Source organism: Bison bison, unplaced genomic scaffold, assembly GCF_000754665.1.
Source record: "Bison bison bison isolate TAMUID 2011002044 unplaced genomic scaffold, Bison_UMD1.0 scf7180017846459, whole genome shotgun sequence".
Taxonomy (NCBI): domain Eukaryota; kingdom Metazoa; phylum Chordata; class Mammalia; order Artiodactyla; family Bovidae; genus Bison; species Bison bison.
In genome coordinates, this window is record NW_011477032.1 from 38524 (window position 1) to 39616 (window position 1093).

The 1093-nt window shown below is 68.4% G+C and overlaps 1 protein-coding gene across 1 annotated transcript in view; it reads right to left on the reverse strand.

The window, feature by feature from the left end:
* The window catches only part of CASKIN1 (CASK interacting protein 1), a 7382-nt gene that overhangs the window by 2776 nt on the left and 3513 nt on the right, over positions 1–1093 (reverse strand). The window contains exons 7-10 of the mRNA XM_010839837.1: positions 1056–1093; positions 896–980; positions 620–810; positions 151–336 (exon numbers count right to left, since the gene is read on the reverse strand). Of these exons, the coding sequence (XP_010838139.1) occupies positions 151–336; positions 620–810; positions 896–980; positions 1056–1093 (500 nt within the window). The remainder of the gene's footprint in view (positions 1–150; positions 337–619; positions 811–895; positions 981–1055) is intronic.

The window sequence follows — 1093 nt, forward strand, 5'->3', positions numbered from 1 at the left end:
CCACCGCAGCGCCTCCTTCTCTGCTCAGCCGAAGACCACGCGGCGCGAGCTGCCGTCTGCTGGGCCGTCTGCAGCCGCCAGGCCCCCGTCAGCCTGGCCGGGTGCTCCTCCCTCTGAGTCCGGGGCTCCGCTGTCTCCGCGTCGTCCTACGTGTCGGCTGCCTGCTGTGATCTCCACCAGGAGGGTCCCGCCGCCGTCCACATCACAGGCCTCCCCGACCGCCCCCCTTTCCTGGACCAGGGCCACCCAGCCATGTGGCCCGTGACAGGGGCTCTGGGAATGGGGCCTCAGGAGGGGCCACTGACTGCTGCCGCCCACGCGGGAGGTGGGCTCTGCCTGGGGGGAACGCAGGAGGACTCAGCCAGCAGTTCACGCCTGCCCTAGCACGCAGGTGCACGCACATGGACCCGACTCACCCCCACATACGCTTCCACTCGTCTCGCACCCGCACCCTCCACATGCACACACAGGTGCACCCATGCCCAGACTGCAGTCACACTAGCCACACACAAACACACCCCCTACTCGCCTCACACTGTGTCACACTTTTACACACACTGGCTTACACGCACAGCCTGCACAAGAGACAACAGCTACGCACACAGACTGACAGACCAACAGAAGGACGGGCCTGGCCCATCGAGGGTGCTGGCCGTGCTGTGGCCCAGCCAGGTGGGCTTCCCCGGCCCCCGCCCCTGCAGCTGCCCTGGCCCTGTACCTTGCCTTCGGATGCTGCCTCCAGCTTCTTGGGTGGCTGCTCCCCATAGCCCGGCCCCGCGTGGGCCGCTGGAGGCTGGGCCCGGGTCGCACCTAGGGACAAGAGGGTTTGGAGGGGTGAGGGCTGCCTGGGGGCTACCTCCGCACCCAGCCAGCAGTGCCGTGTCCCTGCCCTTACCTGCAGGGCCCTCCGGAGGCTTGACCGGGCTGTCCCCGGGGCTGGAGTCGGACACTGGCTTCTGGGAGAGCACCGTTGCCAGGAGCTGGAACCCAGACAGGCTGGCTGACCAGTGCTGCTCCGGACCCAGGCACCCCGGCCCTGCTGCCACCCCACCTACCTTGACCCCTTCAGAGCCAGCGTGCAGGGTGTGGCCCC